General features: G+C 34.2%; 1 protein-coding gene across 1 annotated transcript; it reads right to left on the bottom strand.

Moving 5' to 3' along the window:
• Positions 1 to 1,083: 1,083 nt before the first annotated feature.
• LOC128174496 (uncharacterized) lies at positions 1,084 to 24,082 on the bottom strand. Its single transcript, XM_052840039.1, has 27 exons — positions 23,989 to 24,082; positions 19,192 to 19,253; positions 18,699 to 18,758; positions 18,469 to 18,543; positions 17,649 to 17,744; positions 16,791 to 16,872; positions 16,363 to 16,489; positions 15,723 to 15,804; positions 14,541 to 14,732; positions 13,490 to 13,616; positions 11,921 to 12,037; positions 10,631 to 10,758; positions 9,431 to 9,555; positions 9,146 to 9,288; positions 8,755 to 8,871; positions 8,195 to 8,289; positions 7,876 to 8,005; positions 7,216 to 7,391; positions 6,685 to 6,766; positions 6,265 to 6,387; positions 5,881 to 5,991; positions 4,875 to 5,108; positions 3,690 to 3,791; positions 3,200 to 3,322; positions 2,418 to 2,534; positions 1,796 to 2,035; positions 1,084 to 1,432 (listed from the first exon to the last, which is right to left on the bottom strand). The coding sequence occupies exons 1-27, from the start codon at positions 24,080 to 24,082 to the stop codon at positions 1,185 to 1,187; spliced, it is 3,408 nt and encodes a 1,135-aa protein (XP_052695999.1). The 3' UTR covers positions 1,084 to 1,184.
• Positions 24,083 to 24,092: the final 10 nt, after the last annotated feature.

Raw genomic sequence — 24,092 nt, 5'->3', positions numbered from 1 at the left:
ACAGGAGAATTAGTTTCAGACCAAAAAAATACAGTTGGGCTAATTGTGCTGGAACCCTGCATTTTTCGTTTTCATTTGAAGTTGATATTCAACGATTACTTGAACATATTTACGAAATTGTGTTTTTCTTATAATTAACCATAATTTAAATTCTAAGAATATTTACATTGTGATAAACATTATAAGACAAATACAAGATACGTTCGAGAATGCTGTGTAGTATTTCAGTAAAAACCCGGTTTACATCCTATCGGGTAAACTACGGCTTCATGATAAAAAAGTCAAGCTTAAACTTGAATAAAAACTCGTATTAGAACTCCATATAATATGCCTCTAAATAAAATCTTAACGGATGCGTTGTTAACAACATAAACAACACATTCCCAGTACTTTGAGATTGATAATCTTACGAACCCGTTGCTTTTAATTTTCATGGGGAAAAAACAAGAGGCCAATAGGCCTTAACGGTCACCTGAGTTACATATAACCCGTACACAACCTTGTCAAGGACTCTCATATATTAATTTTAATTGGGTTTCATTCTCTGGAGTAGAAAACAATTGGAATGCCGACCACCTCTCAGCCTAAAATCTTTCAAAAAGAACTAAGAAACGTAGAATTTTGGCGAAAAACTTAAAGATCTGGTCTACCGTATCATGAATTTATAGGTGCTACCATGAAAAAGTTATTTATAGTAATCAAACTTTTATCAAGATGGTCTCACCTTGAAAAAAAATGGATATGAGAGAGTCAATTTCTTACCAGTGTATATCATATTTATTTGGCAAAGACTCAACATTAATAAATGTGATTATTGCTTAAAGGGGCATGGTCACAATTTTGGTCAAAAGTCCTTTTTCTCTATTATTATTAATCAAAATGCTTTATAAATGAATTTTCAATGACTGAATAAAATTTGAGAGTCGGTCGTAAAGTTATAGGGCTCACAAATAGGGCTCACAATTCTTTGTCGTGTAAACAAGGCCCGTGCCAGTCCAAAGGAAAACTAATAGACAGGATCAGAGAAAACAAGGACCCCTACAAATATTAGAGGTAGTGTAAAACAAAGAAACATACAAAACAGCTGCTTGGAATTTTTAATAAATTCTATGGTTAAATGTTAAAGTAGTGTGTCCATATGTAAATTAGACAAACATTTTTTTTTTCCAAAAGACCGCGGTTCCCTAACACGATGGGATGTTACAGTAGTCCCACCGTTTATCGGGGTTAGTTGTGTAGCACCAGGGCCACTTTTCGTTGTCGGCGCTTCTGCAGTAATTCTCCTGGTCACTCAATGCACTCACCGAGTGTTTGTGAGGGGTCTGACTGTCCCATCGCTGGCATTGGTCTCCGGTCTTTGCAAAGTTGTGAGTTCCAAAGTAGAGTTTTCCTTGTGGGTCGGAGGCAGGGATACATTCCAAAGGTGGTGTTGCTACATGGATATAATTTATATGTACACTACATATAAATTTAATAAATTAAATAATTTAAATGTACACTACACATGTATTATGTACTACAATGTTATTGATTTTTAGTATTTTATTTACGTGAACAATCTTCTGTAAAACATTTTAAACATCTAAACACAGATAGTTTAAATACTTAAAAGCTCTTGCAGCACAAACATATTGAGTTGAGTTAGTATTGAATTACAAGCAATCATTCCTTTATCATTGAAAAAAAAGCAGAAATTTTTTTTAGTTGAACTGAATTCAATGCAGCATACTGTTTATTACATTACAGGTGATAAAACAGGTCACATTTAGTGACATCTTAATATTTCAAAACATACCACAATCCGGAACATTGCATTCCTCCCACTTCTTGTCTGGGTCCGTTGTATAGCACCAGAGATACCCGGAGTCGCTAGGATCCCTGCAGTAGTTCCCCAGTAGGTCTGTCCCGTAACTATGTTCGTGCGGGGTCTGTGAGCCCCAGGCCTGGCAGGTTCTCCCGGACTTTGTAACCCCTATCTTTCCACTGTATTCCCAACCTGTGGCAGTTCTTTTGCAATCTGCTTCTTCTATTGGTTCTGTACAGTAGTTTGATTTTAAAGCGATTTAGAAGATCTATTATCTAACTTGATAACGTGAATATATATATATATATATATATATATATATATATATATATATATATATATATATATATATATAGATAATTCAAAAGGAAGAATAAGATTTTATCAGTGAAAGTAAATCATTACATGTTTACAGTTATTAAAAACCATAATTTTTGCGTATGTTCACAGTTCAATGCTGAAGAGTATTCAACAGCACATGTTCACAAAAATTATAGAGCAACACATGTTCACAAAAATTATATATCTTTTTTTTTTATTTTTTTTATTTTTATGGTAATTGCTTTTAACAACAGAAAATAAAATGTGCTATACATACTGATTCAAAACATACCTAGTGTTTCACATTTATCGCCCTTGAACCCCTGTAGACAGGTGCAGGTAAATGAAGTGCCTTTTACCGTGCATTTGCCATGGTTCTTGCAAGGCTTCCCAAAACAAGGAGATTCAGCTAAAAGTAGAATTATTTTGTTCCTAAACATATTTTTTACAAGTCTCATTTTTCAGTCTTATATATATTTTTCTTTAAATTGCAATAATGTATCAAACTTATCTGGAAGATACTTTATTTATGAAATAAACAGTAATTAAAATAGTTCACTGGAGCATAGACTCGGTTGGTCACTTGATTACGTAGCAACAAAGTTTATATCTCGGTGAGCTTTTTAACTTTGCTGTTTATTACCTATATTTGAGAATTGCAAATCGTTCAAAATCATTAAAGTAACGATGTTTTTACGTTTACAATATTGCAACTGTCAAGCGATAAACACGTCCGGTTATCATTTTGACGTCATGGAAACGTTCACACAGTATTGAATGTTTTCAATGCTGTAAATTCCTTATTACGCGAGTACTTAATTCCGCGATCCCGCTGGTTTGTTTCACATCGCAAGCGCGCGAATATAAAATCGCGAACGCTGAACTTTCTCCCTAATTTCTTTTAGTTTTCAACTCTCAGAAAATAATGGCGAGATTTTAAATCCGCGAAGGATCCTTCTCACGATTTTACGCGGATATTAATTCCTCGCGTTTAATTAAGAATGTACAGTATTCTATAGGTTAACACAAAGAATTATTTTTGCAAATGTAAATATGACAACATAAACAATTTACCACAAGATGGAATCTTGCAGTCTTCCTTCACTGGCTTTGTGTCTCCCTTGACATAACACCAAGGTCTGCCCGAAGAATCCGGATTTCTACAGTAATTTTCTTCCTGTGCCATATGTTCTGAAACTGAAAAAGTTCAAGAGTTTATTTGAATAACGATAATTAATAGCACTTATTTTCATTCTAAGTATTCTTTCAGTAATACTAAAATGAAAGTAAAAGTTAAAGCTGGTTTGAAAGGGACAGCTACTTTTATCAAAACCATCAGCATTAAGAGGAGTCGATTATCGTGGGCATTTTTCGACTGTATTGATCTCCTTTAAAGGGAGATTTCTATATAAAAAAAATTTTTTAGGAAGAAACCCAAACTTTAAAGGCAAAAAACATAGATATTTTTTTCATTAATTAAAGTTTAGGATCTTTTCTTAACAGTTTAGGTAGGTAGATTTAATCGTGAATCTGTTGACCATCCAACCTCTATATATATACCAACCATCTTTCCAAGGTAAGCAATCTTTTCCTGAAGCTGTAACTTTGGTTTTCCCTGCATAGTCTATCCCTGTCGCCGTAAGGATGCACTCTTGTTCCACTCTCTCTGTGTATTACAATATTTAGTCAAAACTTTTTTTTAAACAATATCCTTCAATCATGAGAACGCTTGAACATTACATTTTATTGTAGTATCTTAGAGAGTTTGAAAAAAAAACCAAACATTATTTGACATCTATACTACTATATTAAAATATTAAACTCGAATTTTTGGGCTTAAATACAGAGAAATCGGAGGAGTACTGTCTTTTGTTTTATCTATTTTAAACATAATAGGTACTTGAATATTACCAGTTTGTTTGGTTTTTTTTTCTATTTTGTCAGTCAAGCTTTGCTTATCAATAATCAACGAACATTCCTTTAAAAAATTCGGAAATCATCTGGATTTTTTGGATTTTACAATCTTGCGCATGCGCATTACATCCATGCTAAATCACAGGAGGCTCTTAAGTTTATGTTTCCACAAAATCATATTTGCATGAATAAAATCATAAACGATTTTACAAATACATGTTAATTTTCATTGAAAAATTGTCATTTTATTCTGTTCAACAAAGGAAATATGGTAGATAACTCTAATTCAGTGCATTAAAGTCAACGTGGTGTGTAAATTCGAAGCGGGTAAAAAACGTTGGTAAAAAAGCGTTGAATTCTTCATAAACATGAATTAAATTTTTAGATATATTTACAGCCTTAAAATGGTTTGTTATGATATGAATAATTTAACTGTTATTTTTAATGCACTGTAGGCTTAAAGCTTGGTAATGTAAATGTCAACAATAAAGTGTGTTGATGTATTTATTTTAAACAAATGTCCGATACCACTTGTTATGTCAACCCGTGCACGCACGGGTCAAAGTCTAGGTTAATTAAATAATTTTGTTTGACTGATGAATATCTTGCATGTACTGTGTTTTCATAAAAAATCATGCACATCAATTAATACTTTAAGTAAAAAATGGATCACAGTATCGAAAATACCCGAACCTGTGGCAATTGTTCATATCAGGGCTATATGTTTGAAAAAAAAAATCAATATTCGTTCAACATTTAAATTGCGTAGATCAACTCAACAATGAAGTCTATGAAAAAGGTTATAAACGAAATCAATAAAATAACGCCATCTTACCACATCTGGGTACGTCGCAGTACCCCCAGCGGACGGAGGGGTCATTGGTCATACACCAGGGGGCCTTGCTGGAGTCTGTGTTCCGGCAGTAGTTCTGGTCGTTGGTCAGTTTGTTGTAGTCGTGGGTGTGTGGGGTGTTCGAATCCCACATCTGACAGGGCAGGCCAGTCACTGTGTGACTCACTGTTCCGACATAGTCACTGCCGTCTGGGGCGTAGGAACACTCCGTGGCGTCTGTACAACAAAACGTCCGGTTTATTTATTCAATTGTATAGAAATACACGTAATCTGTAATCATTTTTATTCGTGGGGGTCAATGTTCGTGGGTTGCCAGATTTTTTGCGGTTCATGAGGACGTAATTTCGTTGGTAGCAAGTTCTATTTCGTACAAAAATTTTAAACATGTGCTTGCATATACGTTCGTAAGGATGTATATTTGCGGACAAGGGTTACCCACGAAAGCCACGAACATTGGTCCCCCAAGCAAAAATGATTCCACCTTATGTAATGTACATAAATGTATAAGATGCACATGCATTATACAGTTATGTAAATAAACCATCAATTATAATCACATTTGTGTAATAATACTAAAAAGAAAATATATTAATATTTAGAGAGAGAGAGAGAAAGAGAGAGAGAGAGAGAGAGAGAGAGAGAGAGAAAGAGAGAGAGAGCAGAGACAGAGAGAGAAAGATAGAGACAGAGAGAAGGACAGAGAGACAGAGAGACAGAGAGACAGAGAGAGAGAGAGAGAGAGAGAGAGAGAGTGGATACAGAAATGTCCTGTGTCTTTTAAAATTTGAAATGCCTTTTGCCTTGTCAAGTATAACAAATTTACTTTGACATCAAGTAAAAGCTGTTTCCAAACATCGAAACACACACAATTCTGCACATAGCCCCCCCCCCCCCTCCCCTCCCTTTCCAAGGATATACTGGAAACATGATGTGAACCACTTATATATTTAGGTTTATTGATAAATTAATCACTGAGAACTGTACATACAGCAGTAAGGGACGCCGCACCAGTCCCACGCTGTGTTGGTATCTGTGGTGTAACACCAAGCATTCGCCTCACCCCCCATTCTACAGTAGTTGGACTCAAAGTGGGCGTATTCTGTAAAACATGGCATTCAGTCTAGGGTAAAAGTAGATATTGTTTGACAATGCATTTTACAGAAATTACTAGACTCAATGGCTGAATATTATGCATAATATTGTATTCAATTAACATGTTATGAAATTATTAGGGAATACGTGCACCTAGCATCTGAATAATTGTGTTTATTTCTAAATTAAAAGTATAACTAAATTGCTTAAACTTTAAGACCTTCAGTTAAGATTAACTAGCACTGGTTAATGGAGGGTATGAAAAAAGGTTTAAGCTCACTTGATGTCACCTCGTGGGGTTCATTAACGTTCCACGCCTGACATTTGACCCCTTTCTTGGTGTAGCTCCGTGTCCCTTTGTATTCTTTCCCATATTCAATACAGTCCTTAGGAGCTCTAACATCTACATTGTTAAAATATGAGGAGAGAAACCTAATGCAAATATTAACATTTCGCACGTTCATGCTCATATTCATTTGATCATATTCTCAGTGAACATTATTTCTTTAAAGGTATAATAGCTCTTTCAAACGTGTAAAAATGCAAACATGCATGCATAATATTTGATATGTGCTATAAAAAAAACTTCTGTCGGAAAAGTAAGCCAACTTAAGTTGGGTTCGAGTAGTAAAAATTTAAAATTTAAGAGAAAAAAGAAAGGGTTGTTTTTCATGAATACGTCAGTGTTATTGAAATTTACCACATTTTCCAACTTTCCACCATATGTCATCCAGAGCAATGTCGCTATCCCACGAGTCGCCCGTGATTGCTTCAAACGACAGCTTCAAAAATAGTGAAATTAACAATGTCTTTTAATACAATACAAATGATTTAATTAATGAGTTTGATTCTTTTTTTCTGCTCTCCTGACCGATCACATTTAATAAATAGCATTTCAATATCTTACATCAGAGATAAAAAAAAAAAATAAACTGCATAGTACATGTAATTTGACTCTGATGGAACCGGAATCATATCTACATTGTATGATTCAGATGAAGCATTTTCAGTGATAAATACCAAGGTCAAACGATATATTTAAAAAAAAAAATATTGGTTTTTCCGAGAAAAAAAAAAGAAAGTCTATTCTTTTGTTGATAAAAGCTGCCTTGGTACAAATCAAATTTTAAAAATCGATGTATTGCATGTACATTATCAACATAAGAAGTATTGCTGGGTAAACAAAAATGCTATATTAGTAATGTTGAGTAGCAACGGGTGGCATACTTACTTTAAGCCCCTTCGTAGCTGGGACATTAATGTCTGCAGTCAACCAATCAGACCCTTGGTTTCCTGTTTTTGACCACAGTTCGGTTTTAGTTGACCCGGAGTCCTCCGAAAACAGAGATAGCTTGTTGACATTACGACCAAACATGTTGTATGCAAAGGACAGGCAGCCGGCCTTCTCTGTACAAATGATAACACGGAATATTTTATATAGTAAAACCAAAACAGATAGACATTTTTCTAATACAAATCAATGAAGCATATCTACCACAGATTCAAAACGGAGATACTTATAACATTCATTAGCTAAGTCTGTTTCTAATAATGATCGTTCAATGTTAAATTAAGGAAGAATGCTTTCTTTAATTTTCCGGAATTAAAAACGTAGTGTAAATTCCTTATATTACGCGAATACTTAATTCCGCGATCCCCGCCGGTTTGTATCAAATCGCGAAAATATAAAATCGCAAACGCTGAACTTTTTTCCTTATTTATTTTAGTTTTTAACTCTCAGAAAATAATGGCGAGATTTTAAAATCCGCGAAGGATGCTTCTCGCGATTTTACGCGGATACTACACTAGCTGTAATTCCTCGCGTTTTATAAGGAATTTACAGTACTATACGTATTCAAAATAACAGAAAATTTCTAAACTAAACATTAACCTGGTAGCGGGACAGTTGTTCTTATAATGGCCTTGTCTCCTGGCTTTCTCGGCGATGACATTTCAGTGAACAGGAACCGTAGCCCTCTGTGTGCCTCTTCCGGTCCCGTCCCCAAGGACACGGAGTGTTTCTGATCATAAAAGATACAAGTAAAATTTATTAATATCAGCCATAGTGACGAAAGGGAAATTTGACAAAATTGCTCTTATTTCTGAACGTGCGCAAGGGATTTTGGTTGTTGAAAGGTCATTAAATTAATACAATTTAGAAAAGTATCGGATATAGAGAAAGAAAACCCGTTGTTTTCACTTGTACTTACAAATCCTGGTCCCCATTCAAAATCAGCTCCTTCCTTGACGTTATCGAAGAAGCATTTTTCAAACCGTTCAAAATTGCAGTTTAGTTTTGCATCGTCTACAAAAACAAAATTGACGGCTTATTTGCACAGTATCGAATTCTAAATCTAAACCATTTAATATTATGAAAATGTGGTTCAGGGCTTGGTTATTGTACCATTGGAACCGATTACATGTATTAGTACATGTATTCAAATTGAAATAACATCTCATGTGTGACGCTGAAGGTTAATTCTGAAGTGACTAAATCTAGTTTCAAAATGGAATTAGAAAGTCAGTAACACGCTCTCTTCGTGCTGTTACTAAGGCGCCTTTTACACTGTAGCAAATGACACTGTATATTGAACACTTAAATGATTAACTGCAAAGAAAAAAATAGCTTCAGGTACGGATATATATTTCAGTGTATTGCACGAGAGAGAGAGAGAGAGAGAGAGAGAGAGAGAGAGAGAGAGACAGAGAGAGAGAGAGAGAGAGAGAGAAAGAGAGAGAGAGAAAGAGATTATTCATTCGATATCCTCACCTACGACTTTGTCACACATCTCCCCTTCGTACCCGGGTTGACAAACACACCTGTATTTACACGCCTTCAGCTCGTCAGCTACACACACTCCAAACGCGCATTGATTGTCTCTACACACTGAAAATAACAAAACATATTTTGTCTACTTTTATCCAGTTTTCTGCTTTTCTGTCATTTAAAAAAAATGAAAAACAGATCTTGTGAACTTTGACAATATCATTTTTTTAATGTGCAAATATCAAGAGACTTGAATTGCTTACAAAGAATGTCAACACATTTACATATAAATTCACTCAATATAGAACATAGAACGTGAAGGTAACACCATGTACAAAACTGTTGATTGTAACGTATAGAATTTAAGCTCCCAATTGTTAAATAAATGGCCCACCTTCACGTTCTAGCTCAAAATGAAGCTTAAATCCCTTGTTCGTGACTCTACTCCCCGCAAACTTGGTATCCATGGTAACAATCATAAATGTCGGGGAATCAGCTGAGGTTAAGAAACTTTCACCAACAATGTCTCCGCAGCGACTGTCAAATATGATATGAGTTATATTCAAATTAAATTTTTCTATTTTCAAATCATTTTGTAATAAATTTAAATCCAATTGTTGCTTATTATGATATTATTCAACCAATCAGAGAGTTCCTTTTATTTCAGTTAGGGTCATACCGAATGCCAGGTTGTCCGGGCAGATTGTATTGGATCTCCAGCCAATGGTAGCAGCGAAGTGTGTCCGGATTGTAGGCCATGTGAAGGTCATCTATCGTCATCTTTATGATGTAACCATCTGGTGCCTTTAATTACAAATACGATTGATAGGTATGGAAACATTTAGTCAAGTTAGTGCTGAAACGAATACCATAAATCAGTATTCGAATATTCGTGAGTACTATTCGATTCGTATTCGAATATTCGTAGACGTCATAGACAATGTATTAAGCATATATGATAGTTTGTATTACGAAGTGGGTGTATGTGTAGACTGCTTTAACATGTCAGTTCGAAGTCGACACTTAATGCATTAGCACCCATTGAATTGGGTGCGCATTTAATTTTTAAGCAAATAATAATATTCTGATTTTAAAAAATTTCCATCAACTACAATCAAAATATTTATTACTTCTTTAATAATATACTGCAGTCCTGACTCCTGGATGAGACCGATACGTAACTTCGTAAGTCAGTCCAAATATTTCCGCCATGTTTGATATAGTATTAAACAGAAAACTGATAACGCTCATAACTCCGGAAATGTTCTGTTTATTTAAAAAAAAAAAATTATATCGAGGTATCTTTTAGAAAAAACTTTCGATATACCTTTCGATATTAACTCTCCGTAACTCACACTCGTTCAAACAGTTAAGCAATTTTTTCCTCAGCGTCTGACATGACATGAATTGAAAAATCCAGAATGTTTGTCTCCGTTCGATGTAAACCCTGGTTTTACTTTCAAGGTAAACAAGCATGGCGAAAGAGTCTGTACTGGGTTAAGTAATAGACTCTACCAAGCATGGCAGTCAAAGATGGCTTTATATTTACTTTCGTTCCGAGTCAAATGAAATAACACGATGCTGCATAGTTTACAGTGCTTGATATGGGTGTTTAACATGTGATCGAATATTCGAATGCTATATATACATTCGAATATTAGAAATTTACTATTCATTCGCGAATATTCGAACATTCGTTTCAGCACTAAGTCAAGTATTTAATTTTTTTAAGGAATATCTAAAAGAAAAAAAAATCACATTTCTATCTAACTAAATTGTCTTCACTTAACACTCTCACACAAAAAAAAAACGACTCATAAGAAAAAAAAAAAAAAGACTAAATACATGCATTCTAGCACAATAAGGGTTTCATTTTTACCTTGACGGCCCATCTACAAATTTTTCCCTGACCGACTGGGCCCGGGTAGTTTGGAGATGATACAGATATGTCCCTGTTTACACCCAAATCAGCCGTACCCTCCTTCAGCGTAAGGTACCCTCCACAATCTGTGACGTCAACGAAACAAGTGTGCAGTTAATATCATGAAAACATTTTTGTTCAATATGATCGAAAGAAATATTAATATTTTATTTTTTGAAGAAAAACTCCACAATCAGTCGAACACGGAATCAAGAACATTAAGCACATTTTCATTGTGCGCCATATTGCTCTAATGTAATTGAAGACAAAAATTGAGCATGCCCACCTATCCCTCCCCTACGATTTTTGAAAACGCTGAATAAAAAATACTTCGTTTCAGAAAAAAAACCATTAAAACGTATATACACTTAAATCATGTTTTTTTTTATTTGGACGGCTGTTATAATCTCTTTCAGAAGGGGGCCCCGGGGGGTCTGTATAAAGTTAAAAGAAAACGCTCGAATTTAATAGCTATACACTATGAATTTTTTTCTTTACTTTATCATAATTAAATAAATATCTAAACAATTCAGGTCTAAAAGAATTAAGACAGATAGGTTGTTTGTTTACCACCAATTTCTTTTGACTGAAATTTTGATAACTCTGTTCAGAGGGAAAAGAAGATCTCGGGGAAACTTCATCCCTACTCTACATGTAAAATGTAAAATTAAAATGTACATGAAAAAGATGCATTAGTTGATACTGAACACTCTTATTTGTTAATTTATTTTATATTTAGTCAATATGGAAATCAAGTTCTTTAGATTCCTACTTAAACGCGAGTAATCAATATCCGCGTAAAATAGCATGAAGCACATCTCGCGGATTTTTTAAATCTCGCTTTTATTTTATTTTTTATGAAACTAAAATACAAATTCAGTGGTCGCTATTATGTATTTTTGTGAATTGATGCAAAACAACTGAATCGGGAAAACAAATGCTAGTATAAATTTTATGGAATCTACTGCATGTAATTTACCCAATCGCAACTTCTCGGGCCTTTTCGGCAGGCTCGAAAAAACACCTCGAATGTATTACCTAGGCGTCCATGACAACCCACCTTTTAAGAAAACTTGATATAAATACAACACATTTTACGATCTGTTGTGATGTAAACTAGACTTCATGAAAGCTAGTCGATACTTATTTTTATGGGAAGCGACTCCATTTTGTATAAAATTTTAACATCCGGTAATGTTAATTCGAGGTGTTTATCCGAGCCTGCCGAAGTTGCAGTTGGTAATTTACCTTGATCAGTGACGACCGTCTCACACAGCGCCCCCGTGAAGCCTTCAGGACACTTGCACTCACACTTTGTGTTAATGTAGCCGGCGTTCTGACATTTTGGAGCATTGGTACAATGAGCTTGAGGAAAGAAAATGAAAGAATGTGAATTATCAAAATATTAAATGTAAAACTATTAACAAATGTTTGAAGGTAGATAAACTTAAGTCTGATTTCAGAATTTTATGTGTTTGGATTTTTTCAGCAATATGTTTAATTATATGTGTTCTGAATGACTTATTTAAAATCATTTTAAATCGACATACATGTACATATAAATGAACCATTTTTTATTGAGCTTATGATGCTTTTATTGGCTGGGTGTAGAATGGCACTATATGATTTGTTCGACATGAAGACAGAACAATTTCCCTGGGCCGAAGTGCAACATATGAATTGATAGACTTGAAGAACAAATATTGTCTACGGGCAACAATTCTGTCTGAAAGTCTAACAATTGGTATGTTGTCCGAATCCCGGTCAAAACTTCTTCTTTTTTACTCCTCAAATGCAAATAATTTCATGTAGCAACCAACCATTTTATTTATTAATTTTTTTTTTTAATTTTTTTTTTGGGGGGGGGGGGGCTATCTCAGTTCCGCCGAGACCGGACGAGATACCTAATTAGCTTTGACGTATCAGTCGTATACAGTGGGGCCTCAGATATCCGGACGCCAGATAACCGGACGCTTCAGTTTACGGAGGATTTTATTTATCTAAAAAACGTTCCTATCAACAGACAACTCTAGTATGTGTTGCTATATGGTATGAAAGGCAATCAAAACCTAGTATCAACATTGGGAGCCATTGTGTACAGATATATTATTATTCATGACAACAATAGACATATTTCAGATATCCGGAAGCTTCACATTTCCAGACGATTGGACTTGGGAACGAAAGTGTCCGGATAACTGAGGCTCCACTGTACCGGCAAATGGGTGACCAGCAATTTTGATAGCCTGCTTCGAATAGCATTCATTAAGTTGCTTTGGTACATGTATGAAATATAAAGAATAATAAATCTAAGCATGAGGGGAATTTAATTTAATCTAAGCGTATTTTATTGATGATTCAAAAGGATTAGACTACAGGCTAAGTCTTTATAAACCCTCTCCGAAAGCATTAAGGTTAGGTTAAACAAATATTGGTAGATTCGTGTATACATGTACCTGTGCAATCGTATTGATCTAAGACATCCTTTAGGTCATAGAAAGACAATATCTATTTGATTTAAGCATCTTTTGTATTTGACATTTTTTCCAGCAATATGCTTAATTATATGTTTTCTAACCGACTTATTTAAAATCATTTTAAATCGACATACATGTACATGTACATGTACATGTAAATGAATCATTTTTTATTGAGCTTATGATGCTTTTATTGGCTGGGTGGATAATTTAATTTAACCTAAACGTATTTTATTGATGATTTAAATGGATAAGACTACAGGCTAAGCCTTTATAAACCCTCTTCGAAAGCATTAAGGTTAGGTTAAACAAATATTGGTAGATTCGTACATTCATGTACCTGTGCAATCATATTGATCTAAGACATCCTTTAGGTCATAGAAAGACAATATCTGTCCGCTTGGGTATGTCAGGTACTTAAGGTTGTTGTCAATCACTTCTATCGTTGTTTTGCCACCCCCGAACGACTGAAAACAGATTAAAGCTCTCATTGATAATCTGCAGATTTCTTTGATGAGAAAATTAGATAGACAAATGTTGTTTTCCCATAAACTTATGTGTTACTCAACGTCTGTCAGTGAGTTAATTTACTTAAATGTAGTTGCAACGTTGTTCAAAACTTTTCCATTGTGATTATCTAAATTTAACATTTTTTTTTCTAACAAAAATTGACCCTTTTTCAAATTAACTCGAGAGAATGGAAATTTCTCAAATATGATATCTTGTTTTAATATTTCAGTTATCACGAATATTTATTTGAAAAATAACTACAAACATCACCACAGTCAAGTAATATAAATAAAATCATTAATTTGTTACTACATATCATAATAAGATTTGTCACTCCAGAAATTAAAAGGTTTAATTTGTTCTCGACCAATAGGTTTCGCCTCAGGAAATAGTCCTTATGTTTTCGAACGTCTTAATTGATATGAATTTATAAAAAAAACTTTTACATTCAGCGTATATTTCCCCTTAAATTTGTATTGAAAATCTGCAACGTTCAACTTCCTGTAGAACACTTCGCCACTTCAAAGCGCCTGAACACAATTTTTTAATTTATTTAATTTATCAAAATTAACGTTATCACGCGTGTTTATTATATTGTTTCATTGTAAGGTTAAATAAAACATTAAAACTTACATAACCGCCTAAGAAATTATACTGGCGTGCGACCAGTTCTCGCCAAGTACCATTTGTCACCAGTACATTGCGACGTCATTTTATCAACACATAATATTATATACGAAAAATGACGTCACAATGTACTGGCGAGAAATGGTACCTGGCGTGAAATAGTCGGACGCCAGTATACTTATTAAAAATACTTAAAACAGTGCTTAAATGAACACGTTAATCACACTGTTTACCATTTTATTTTTTTTCTTTACCGTAAATCCATACTGCATAACGCTTCCAACATCATAGGGGTTGCGGTCGTATGTAAAAGTTCTGTAGAAGTTGGACTCTTTCCCGGACTGGATGTTCTTCCACACAATTTTGACATACCGATTCCGATCGTTACGAGCTTGTTCGTGCCTCTGTCCGAGTCTGTGCAACATCTCGTGCATCGCGATCCCGACCTTGGAATGATGAAGACAAGTAATTAAATTTTTTTTTGCCAAAACCTTCATAAAGAATCATTAATATGGCGTTACATCTTTGTTATTTTAGTCTGAAATTCAACCTTTTGAAGTTTTTATTAACAAGCTAACATGAAATAAGCAACAGTTTTATATCAATATTTCACAGCCAATGTTAATTCTAATCCGAAATCTTATGATACTAATGCCAACTTATACTAATTCCAACAAGTTTCAAAGTACAATGTATGTCTTTATGCGTATAAAATAAAGAAATTTAAACAGTTGTCTGTCCTAAACCTCTCTGATATTTTTTTGGTTTCAAACAGAACTGTATATATTTCGCATACCAATATATAATAAACAAAACATCTTCTGTTTTTCAATATATGGAACAAAAATCAACATAGATAAACATTTGCTTTATTTTATTTTAATTTTTTTATAATCGGCAACACGGTATTGTATTCACGTAGTTGTGTCAAACATCAATGTGACGTCATTGCTGCCCATTTCGCCATGGCTCTTTGACAACCCACACGATTCGTCTGGCTTTTGAGCTTTGACTACATGTACGTCAACTGGGCATATTTCACTCGAAACCAATTTTACTTTTTAATTTGCCAAGACTACGCAATCAATGCATATTTCCACGGCCGTAGTGCAATATGGAGGCAAATGCCAATTGAATATTTCATTCGAAACCAGCATAATTTATAACTTGTTTTGATGATAGTTGCAAGATACGTCCTAACAAATGTCAAACAGCAATGTGACGTAGGCCTGTCTATTTAAATGGAGGCCACTCAGCCATGTCTCTTTAAAATCAACATGATTTTTTTTTTGCCTTTTGAGCCAAGGCCTCGCAATCTATGCATATTATACTCGAAAACAGCGTCATTTTTAACTTGTTCTGATGCAAGAAATAGATAGGTACGTCCTATCAAAAGTCCACGGTCTTGATAAAATGGATTTATACTTGGGTCTTACCGATCCACATCCGGGTTCTGATAAACTCATGGCGTGTTCTCCGTCCCCTCCAAAGCCAACACCGGAACTGCAGCCGGAACCACTGTTATAACGTATCAAACCCGTAAAAATGTAACATGGCATTCAATGTGACAGTACTGTTAACCAACTTTTATTCGCGGCGACTTTATTTCGCGATTGACTGGAGATAAACTGGATCGCGACGACTAATTTTCGCGACCAAGCCTTATCCAGAACCATGTTGTGATAAGAATCAAGCGACAAGGGCTCGTTCGCGGCGAGAAATATTCGCGACAACAAGGCTCTCGCGAACCTTGCGAAAAATTCTTGAAAGCGAATAACAGTTGGTTTACAAAAATACATTGTAGTGTATACATGGCTTTTTGTTTCAGTCACTAAATGCAATATCATATCAAATGTATGAAATGAGAGATTGCATCAAATGGAATATTTTTTTTAAATGAAGTGCGATAAATTGCCAAAATTTATTTGCGTGCAAGCAATCCTCGCGAATATTTTTCGCTGCAAATTCAGTAAAAAATTTAACATGAACAGTCGCAAAGTTTATTTTTTCTAAACGCTGTCAAAAACTTGTTTGATTTCACATCATGTGACAATGATTTTCCAATGCATGACCTACCTTTTAACCCTCACATATCCGTCGTGACCTACTTCCGCTTTGACTTCCGAGGATCTAGGTTTCCATTTAATACATGTCAGATCGTCAAACAATTTTACAGCTCCAAGAAAAGGTTTTCTGTTTGCAACTTGAAAAAAAGAAACATAATGAAAAAATAAATCAAAACAATTTAGTGAAATTGTGGCAATTCTCAAAACATTTTAGATTTGAAATATAAAATATAGGTTGATGCATTTAAATACGCTTCTATTGTTTACAATTTTGATTCTTCTTCATATATGTAAAAACAATGTTTAAAACTAAATATTTTGGTTGAATTCAAGTACAAAAACCCCACCGCAAATACATATAATATCAAGAAAAAAATAAACACCCCAAAAACCAATGTACGACTATGTATAAGAGATGCGCCATTCTAAAATCTATACCTAAGCTGTCATCAAATTCATAGGGTACGATTCCTTTCGGCCATTTCACCCAGCTTGGTCCAAAATTTCTTTTATTTCTTGTCTGAAATATGCAAAGTCAAAGTTCATCATTGCTAACCATTTTTTAATGAAAAGAACTGATACACACAAATGAACAACCGTGACATGGTGTTTATTTTCTGGCCCGTATTTTTCAATTGAAGATTAAACTGTAGCTCCAAGGGAAACTCATGTTGACGGACCGTCGAGCTACAGTTTCATTTCCACTCTTCTTACTGTATATTTATTGCGTACAAAAGTTGCAACCAATTTTGGACTTATATTAACCTAAATTAAGAACATTATTCAGTGAATTTTTTTTTTGAATGACATTAAAGACTACGAATCGATTTTGTAATTAAAGTCCAATAAAATGTTTAAGTGGGGCGGAGTATGCACCATTCGGGCTTTATTGGAAATGATTATCTCCTGACCGACATTATCACCTCATTATACTCAAAGATTATTTCTTAGACATATTCATTTTTTTCGTGTGAAACTGTAGCTCTATGGTCCGTCAACGCGAATTTCTCGTGGAGCTACATTTCCGCTGTTAATTTTCTGGAGCATGTACATATGCATGTATACATCAACAAGCTAGCATCGACCGTTCAATTTTTGAATTAGATTTAATGTCTTTAAGAATTTTTTAAAAATACTTTGATTTTGAAATACGGTTACTTTCATTGACAATCACACAATGGACAATATATATCTTCAATATTATTTGAACCTCTTAAGCTTGATCATAACTTTAGAAATTAAGTTTAATTTAAACATTAAGCTGAACATACTGGAATAACAATGAAATCGACAAACCTTTCCCTCCTTATCCGCCTCGCGGTCTGTTTCTATTGTTCTATCCAGACTCTGTTCTTTAAACTGCTCGGAATCTTCGGGATGTAGTCCGTTTGGCTAGAAAGATAGGGAAGGGTCATCGTTTAGTTACAACAGAACTTTCGGACACCTAGAACTTTTTTTCAGTTGAATTGGATATTAGAGAGAGGATTAAAAAGTGTGTGTGTGCTTGTGTGTGCACGTGCGCAAGCTCTTCCAGTACAGACTAGTGCTAGTGACCAGGTGCATACCAGCACATAGCAAGAACAGGGGAAGGACTGCAGATCTAGAGATGCAGAAAGCGCGCCCTCGCGCGCGCGTGCGTGTGTGTGGGTGGGTGGGGGGGGGGGGGGTATACCAGTCTAGATATCGTTGTATTTAAATGGGAGAATATCCTGAGGCTTGTGAACAAAAATATATTTGCTATCTAAGCAGTGACATGTTCCAATGAGTTAGATCTTTTCTCTGTGCTTGTCTCGTTTTATTTAACAACGATACCACATTAAAATAGTCTGTATTTAAATGCTATGTAAATGTTAAGCCCTTCAAATGTAAACAGAAAACAAAACCTTTCAAACAAGTTTGTTTAGTAGAGCACACTGCGTCCTTAGATCTAATGAGTAGTTATATAAATTCAAAAAATTAGAGATTGGAAATTCGAAAACTCGGATTACGTTTAGTATATATTTTTTGTCAATGAATAGGCAAATTTTCTTCACATTTAAGAAGATTTAATTACAAAACTTTCACGACATTTCATATTACTTGAATATGCTTTTCTTGGCAAAATTATGAAACTGACCTCATTAACAACGCCGTCTATTTCTACACCCATACTCAGCAGTAACCGCATATTTTTGTCATCGGGATCGATATCCTAGAAAAAGAAACATCAAAGTCCATTAGCAACTTTTCGGACTTTCCGGCATGCGGAAAGAAATTAAGGTACCCTGAAAGCCACGAATACTGCGACTGATAAACTTTTATCATTTATTTATAAAAATCAATTTCAGTCTGCGTTCGATCGTTTACCTTGTTGTCAATCTCATCTTCATTTCGTGTAGCTCCACTTCCGCTTTCCTCTCGTTTAGACTACAAAATATATTTCATCTTGAACAAAATAATTTGACATGTCTTGAAAAAATAATTCTTTTTTTTTAAAAGGAATGATCGACTTGTAATATCAATGGCGATATCAAGAAAACCCAAATTCCTTTTTTTTCTTTTCTTTTTTTTTTTTTGGTTGAATAAAGTTCTTACGCTTAAAACATATTTAAATGCAGTACATGTACAAGGCGTAATGTGTGAAATTACTGGATTCGTTAATAAAATAAACTTTCATTGGCTAAAGTGAATCACACAAACAAAACATATGTACATATAATCTCTCTCTCTCTCTCTCTCTCTCTCTCTCTCTCTCTCTCTCTCTGTTTGTCTAGCTCTCGGAGACTCCAGTTTTTCCGTCTGACGTTCTCACGTTTTCATGGTAAGTTAATTGTAAGTAATTGTTTTCCCCAAAACTTACCGTTGCATTATGATATTCTCTTAATTCCCTTCTGATGTCTTCAAGTATTTGTTGTTTCAGGACTAAATAAATGGGAAAAAAAAGAAAACAGAAATGATACAACGACTTTGTGCCAAGTTCAACAAAAAAGGAGAAAAAACTAAAAGCCTATTTTTATTTCCATTGACAAGTCATTACAACACTATAATACTTGAGGCTATTGACATGCTTTTACAAATACCTCCAAAAAATAACTATCGTAATTTTCTCCGGTACTTATTACATGTAGTTTATTTAATAAATGATACATGTATTTTCAAATGACCTTTCAAGATTACAACATATTATAAAAAAGAAAAAAAAACTTTATTCAAACATTTCTTAGATATAAGAGTTGTCGAAGTATCCCTGATATTTCTGATATTTCTAATTTGTAAATATTGCAAACATGTCATTTAAGTTTCTAAAAAAAACATCAGCAACCAATAAATGCATTGAAAAAAATCCATATAATTGGATAAAAGAAACCTTGAAGTAATACTCGAAGATAGCTTAGACCTGATGTAATCAGATGTAATGGGGAAGGGTGGTTTTTTTTTGGGGTGGGGGGGGGGGGTGGGGGGTTCCTAAACAGTGGAAATAATCTACCCCCGGGGGAAGATGACAACAAACAAAACCTACACAAAGAATCATTTGTAGGAAATAAGAAATTAATATTGTGCTTGCAAGAACACAAACAGAATGTATTTGTTTTGTGTTTGCTAATCGTTGATATAATTGTGCATGACATGTAGTCTGATGCGTCACATATTTAAGGTTGTATTATTTATTGTTATACTTTCATGTTAAATACTGAAATCTGATTGGTTAAGACGCAGTTCATAATCCTTTCTATTACCCTCAGCGTTAGCAACGCACTTAGCAACGGGTAACATTACAAATTGCTAGATGCGCGAAATTATACGCGTACGGTTCGCTGTAGAATTCACGTTATTCCCATATGAAAGCAGTAAAATTTTCTTAAAATTAAGACATTCACTTTAACAAAATAAATAGTGCCTGTTTGGGAGGATAACAGTTGAATTTGACACCCCTCGAAAACCATTGTCAACCTCCGCTTTGCGTCGGTTGACAATGGTTTTTACGGGGTGTCAATATCAACTGTTACCCTCCCAAACAGGCACTATTTATATACTGGTATATTTTACTCTTTCTTCTCCAATTCATCATTTCCAATTTATTACGGAGAACTCAACCTGTGGTTGAATGTCACAACGTAAATGTTTTATGTTCTATATCAAAGATCGGCGAATTTTATCTACAATTAGAGAAAAGTGCGGCGATGTGTTCCTCAGAAATAAAAAAAAGCTCACCTCAGAATATATTATACGTTTTACAAATACCTCCAAAAAATAACTAGCGTGATTTTCTCCGATACTTATTACATGTAGTTTATTTAATAAATGATACATGTATTTTCAAATGACCTTTAAAGATCACTAAATTATAAAAAAAAAAAAAAACTTTATTCAAACATCTCTTAGATATATGAGTTGTCGAAGTATCCCTGATATTTCTATTTTGGAAATATTGAAAACATGTCATTTAAGTTCTGAAAAAACCATCAGCAATTAATAAATGCATTTAAAAAAATACATATTATTGGATAAAAGAAACCTTGAAGTAATACTCGAATATAGCTTAGACCCGATGTATTTTTAACTTATTGAAATTTAATTATATGCACACGCATTTGCTAAGCTAGAATGGGGAAGGGTGGGGTTTTTTTTTGGGGGGGGGGGGATGGGGGGGGGTCCGAAACAGTGGAAATAATCTACCCGGGGGAAGATGACAACAAACAAAACCTACACAAAAAGTCATTCGGAGAAAATAAGAAATTTATATTGTGCGTGCAAGAACACTAACAGAATGTATTTGTTTCGTGTTTGCTAATCGTTGATATAATTGTGCATGACATGTTGTCTGATGCGTCACATATTTAAGGTTGTATTGTTTACTGGTTTCTTCTCCGATTCATCATTTCCAATTTATTACGGAGAACTTAACCTGTGTTAGAATGTCACAACGTTAATGTCTTATGTTCTATATCAAAGTTCGGCGAATTTTATCTACAATTAGAGAAAAGTGCGACGATGTGTTCCTCAGAAATAAAAAAAATAAATTATACGTTTTCCGGTTGACAGAAAGTTTATACACATATATTCATTTAAGCATACATTTGAACTTGATTAGACCCCAGACCTTTTAATTTTATTACGACTGACAATTGGACATAGGTACCGGGGGATATCAAAGTCATGCTTCTTAATTTCTCTTTGTTGGCCTTTTCACCCTTTAAGTAAATAAAAACATCAATAAGATGTCAATAAGATGTACCTTTATAATAACGTTAATAAAAGTTCTCTCTGTATAAGGCCTTTTGAAGTTCGAGATAGCATTGCTTGTGTTATATGTACTCATCCATTATAGCGATATGAATACATATTCTTTTTTTTTTTAAATCAACAAGGTTGTGTAAAAATGTCTAAAAATGTCTAAAATTCAACATTAAAGATGAAGATAAAAATTACATTACCCATCCAACCTAGCTTTTGTTCATTTTTAATATGATTTTATTTCAATAGCAAATAAATTGTGTAGATTTAGAGAAGACCTTGAGTGTCATTTTGATTCGAACGTAAATTTCTTTCACACTATATACTTTTGTTAACCGTAAAAAATGGTATGAACCCCTCTTCCTTCTTTTAGATATTGGCTTCGACTGTATCAAAACTAAAATGTAAAACAGAACCAAATACGCCCATCCCATTCTTTCATCAAAATAGTGACCCCTTGATATGTGCTGTGTAAAGGGGAGTGAATGACTTCTTGATACATGCACAGTTTACTGTATCTTGAGAAACTTAAGTACTCAAAAAAATATTTCGTTTGTGGTAATTAATGTACATGTAGAGTATATCTTGCATTTTGCATATCTTGCATTTTTGAGCTGTAGTATATTTAAAAATTCCCACATGCTACACTGTAAAAACTTTCATGTAACACATAACGTTACACATGGGAATACTTATATAGCCAAATAAGAAGAAAATCCGCCCAATTGTTGTAAACTGTTATTTTCTGGGTAATGTCGAATTTGAAAATCATTAAAAACAGTTTGAGACCAAGATCAAATTATTTGAAGATAAATTTAGTTTTTATTGCAATATTTAAATCTATTAAAGATTAATTTTCCCCTTTCTCATGTATGTCTAGTTTTGGATAACCATGCCAAGTCGAGTTGAACAAAATTTTAACGTTAATTTAAAAAAAACACAAAAATATAACCCCATAACCAACCCAACCCCCTCAAAAAAGAAAAATAACCCGCTGATTATTGATTTTTTTAAATTATAGAATGTACCAACTGTTTATCTACATGTAGCACAGCGCACACCCTTCTCCAAGCCTATCCCATAAAAACATGTGCTTAGGGTACACATGACGCTTGTCTGACAATTCATCTCAAGTACTCACAGTCATTAATGAATTTCTTGGTCTTACAAGTCAAATAAAGCGCCGCTAAATTCCCTACCCTATTTAACATTATTTTTTATGACTATTTGTTTTACCTCCCACCCCCTGAAGTAAAATACACATTGTGAACCTTCATTACAATGCCCATGCTAAAGTACGAGTCAAAATCACCATTTATTTTGTTTTTAATCCATAGCAAATGTTTATAGTAAACACGTTAGTTGAAATGATCAGGAAAAAACCCGTTAATTTTTCGCTTTTTTATGTACCATATTGTTGACTAAATAACATGCGATATACATGTACACGTGATTGTCGGCTTTTCGCGTCTTGTCGTACGACTTTTTTTACAGACCTGCATGTCTAGTTGCGTGGTCTGGCCCTTATAGTTTTCCAATCATATTGTAATGCGCGCTGCAGTCACAATGAGGACAAACCTGATACTCTTTTACGCTTATTTTTTTTTTAATTTCAGCTTGCATTCATGTCACCATAAATACAAAAAGTCATATGTAACGAAAGTTAATTTCTCGTTACATTCATGTTATCATAAGTAAAAAGAAGTCACACGTAACGGAAGTCTAATATCACGCTATTATAAGTATTTTATATACATGTAAGTGAACACGTCATTTAAAAATTCTAGTTATTAAGGTTGGTTTCTTTCACTTTAACAAAAGTGAGTGACATATATGAATAAATGACGTTTATTACAGTTGCTTAATGACGTAAGAGTTGGACGACGCGTTTTACAGCTGGTATGATACAGGCGGAGGAGATAAATCCAAGAGCATAGTAAGTGCATTTAGAAAAAAAATACACGTTTCATTTTTGACCGCTCCATAGCTTTAAATTGTGAAAAGGATGGGGGGAACATTCTCTAGCATTTTCTTTAATTTAATTTTTTTTTGGACACCAATAACAATTCGACCGGTATTGCATGTAACTGTTTACAGCTTCAAATGACCGTCGACAGGCGGATATACATTCAAATGTCCAAAAATGTCGAAGCATCTTTCAAGTTTATAGACTATATGTAGTTCTACAATTAAGTAAAAGCATGATGACAACCTTAACTGCATTTACATGTATCATATGCCTTCCGTGTTGTTCTTTTAATTTTCTTCTGCATCGAATAATGGTATATTACCGTTATGAATTATTTTTCTTTATTTTCCCGCAAAAATTCAATTTAAACCTCTTTTAATTACTAGGCACAAACCACTCCCCGTCTCCTGTCTACCACAATGTTCAATACGTTCAGAGTCGTTCACTACTTACATTTTTGTTGATTCGAATTCTTAGACTCAGACACGGGGTAGCCGACAGTCACCGCTACATGTATAGCCCAGCACACAGCTACATACCGCCACATGTTGACGGTT

The sequence above is a fragment of the Crassostrea angulata genome, chromosome 2 (assembly GCF_025612915.1).
Source record: "Crassostrea angulata isolate pt1a10 chromosome 2, ASM2561291v2, whole genome shotgun sequence".
Taxonomy (NCBI): Eukaryota; Metazoa; Mollusca; class Bivalvia; order Ostreida; family Ostreidae; genus Magallana; species Magallana angulata.
Note: the sequence above shows the minus strand (reverse complement) of the source record. Positions and strands in the feature narration are given on the sequence as shown.

What these genes read in the sequence shown, in the direction of transcription:
- LOC128174496 (XM_052840039.1), bottom strand. Translation starts at nt 24,082, where the DNA reads ATGTGGCGGTATGTAGCTGTGTGCTGGGCTATACATGTAGCGGTGACT. An exon ending in GTGCGGCGTCCCTTACTGCT is followed by an intron (nt 5,109 to 5,880) that starts GTATGTACAGTT and finishes TTTGTTGTACAG; the next exon opens with ACGCCACGGAGTGTTCCTAC. An exon ending in ATGCAATGTTCCGGATTGTG is followed by an intron (nt 1,433 to 1,795) that starts GTATGTTTTGAA and finishes ATATCCATGTAG; the next exon opens with CAACACCACCTTTGGAATGT.